General features: G+C 45.5%; 1 protein-coding gene across 1 annotated transcript in view; it reads left to right on the top strand.

Moving 5' to 3' along the window:
* LOC134455615 (retinal-specific phospholipid-transporting ATPase ABCA4-like) overlaps positions 1 to 2,500 on the top strand; it is a 103,374-nt gene that overhangs the window by 34,756 nt on the left and 66,118 nt on the right. Inside the window, exons 9-10 of the mRNA XM_063206790.1 lie at positions 1,026 to 1,272; positions 1,814 to 1,953. Coding sequence (XP_063062860.1) covers positions 1,026 to 1,272; positions 1,814 to 1,953 — 387 coding nt within the window. The remainder of the gene's footprint in view (positions 1 to 1,025; positions 1,273 to 1,813; positions 1,954 to 2,500) is intronic.

The raw sequence follows: 2,500 nt of genomic DNA on the forward strand, positions 1-2,500 counted from the left end.
TTTATATTAATCATTGCTATGCTAATTAAATAAATTAGCATTAATAAAACTTTTTTTAAACAAATAATTAATAAAACAATTTGTTAATGTTTTGTTCATCATTGGTTGAATGTTTTTTATGCATCCATTATTACAAAGAGTTACCAAAATATACCTCAGGAAATGTACCTCAGCCAGGAATAAAGCAGATGTACAGAAGCTTCATGTACACCTGTTGCCCCCTAAGAAGAACCCCCCCCCACACACACACACACGCACACACACCCTCCTCCCCATTCATCTGTCGTAGTAGTCTGTGGCGTGGGAGTGAATGGTAGATGTTGGTTTACTCTGTCATCAAAGGGGCACCCCCCTCATGGGCACAGCGGTGCCGCATCCACACTTGGCTATATATAGTCTGCGGTCCCTCCCCAACACTTCAATTCACAGCTTTCTTTTTGGTCGTGTTTCGCCGCCGTGTTATTTGTGTTCACTGTGGGATATTTCAGGCCTGGGAGTTGTGGTCTTAAAAAAGAATTGAGCCTTGATTTAGCCTGTGGAATCCCTGCCCTGTGTTTTCATTCAAGCTCGTTGCCTAAATGTGGCACACACACACACCTGCCCCACAGTTTGTTCACTTGCGCACAAACACATGCACGCACGCACACAGACACACACAGACACACACAGACACACACACACACACACACACACACACACACACACACACACACACACACACACACACACACACACACACACACACACACACACACACACATAAACACTCTATTTCTCTCTCTACATGTACTGGTATGTGTTGTATTCAACTACTGCACAGGAGTAGTGACAAACAGCTGGTAACCCTGCTGACCTTCCTGATCTGCGCAGATGCTCCCACTTTCACCACACACACACACACACACACACACGCACACGCACACACACACACACACACACACACACACACGCACACGCACACACACACACACACACACACACACACACACACACTAACCTGCATGTACTTCATGTGTTGTCCACAGCTGATGAACAGGAGTAGCGGCAAAGAGCTGGTGACCCTGCTGAGCTCCCTGTTGCGTGTGGATGCCCCCACCCCCACCTTCACCACGCTCATGTCCACCCTCTCCAGCCTGGTGTGTGGCTACAGCGAGGGGGCCTTCTCGCGCGTCATGTCCTTCAACTGGTACGAGGACAACAACTACAAGGCCTTCCTGGGCATCGACAGCTCCCGGCAGGCCCAGCGCGACTACAAGTACGACAGCACCACCAGTGAGTATTGTTTTATTACATTACATTATACAGGTCCTGCCGTGGCCGTCCGGTAGGGCACTCGCCTGCCATGGGGCTGACGCGGGTTCGATTCGCGGCCTGGGTCATTTGCCGAGCCCTCCCCGTCTCTCTCCCCATTTGCTTCCTGTCTACTTCTTATACGGTCCTGTCCATAATAAAGTCTAAAAAGACCAAAAAAAAAATATTTACATTACATTATACAGCACTTAGCATTGACAGCTAATGTAACGAATATCCTGTACTTTACTAATATCTGTACGTTTCTTTGCATAAAAGTGTTAGCCAAGTGTAACGAAGGGATGTATCATATCCGGATTGATAAGGTTCTACCGAATTCTGAACCCACTGCTTCAGATTTAGCTGATACAGAATACCAAATTTTACGGAAAACAAAACTAAACCCCGTCAGCAAGGCCCAATCCGGCCAAATTTGAAACCTAATCTTGGACTTGGTACATCCCTAAATGTAATGTAATGTAATGTTGTGGGTACTGATCCACCCCTGTGATTTGTCTTCTAGCTCCGTTCTGCAATGACCTGATCCAGGAGCTGGAGTCGAACCCCATCACGCGCATCGTCTGGAGCTCCGTCAAGCCACTGCTCATGGGACACATCCTTTACGCACCCGACTCCCCCGCCACTCGCAAGATCATTAAGAACGTAAGCTGCTTTTTCATTTTATTTACATATTGATGATGACGTTGTGACTGGGCATTCTTCTCTCCTCAGAATTTTCATACATAAAAATGCATGGAGTGAGTGAGTGAGTGAGTGATCATCAAGAACTTGAGTTGGTTTTTAATTTAATTTATTTGCATGAAATACTTTACATGACATTTTTTCCGTTTGAGTAGGGTTTTTTGTTGCAGCCAACAATACTGTACATATTGCATTTCACTTTGAAATGACTCACCTGCCACATGCAGCTCATCAAGTGTGTGAGCTGCTGTTCTTATTACCTCAGCTTACTTTATTTGTGTTTATTACACGTTCCATGATTACAGCCCCAGCTCATAAAAAGTTGGGTGGGTGAAGGTTTGTGTTCTACATGTATTTCCCCTTGAAATTGACAAATTAACTGTCATATTTGGTACAGGTTGCTGGTGTTCCTCTGCTTTTGCATTTTATACTGTGATGTGTAACTGCTTTGTAAAGCATGGGTGACAAAATAGGGAATGCGAGTCACCCTCCCATTGCTCGGGGTCAG

The sequence above is a fragment of the Engraulis encrasicolus genome, chromosome 9 (genome assembly GCF_034702125.1).
Source record: "Engraulis encrasicolus isolate BLACKSEA-1 chromosome 9, IST_EnEncr_1.0, whole genome shotgun sequence".
In the NCBI taxonomy this organism is placed as follows: Eukaryota; Metazoa; Chordata; class Actinopteri; order Clupeiformes; family Engraulidae; genus Engraulis; species Engraulis encrasicolus.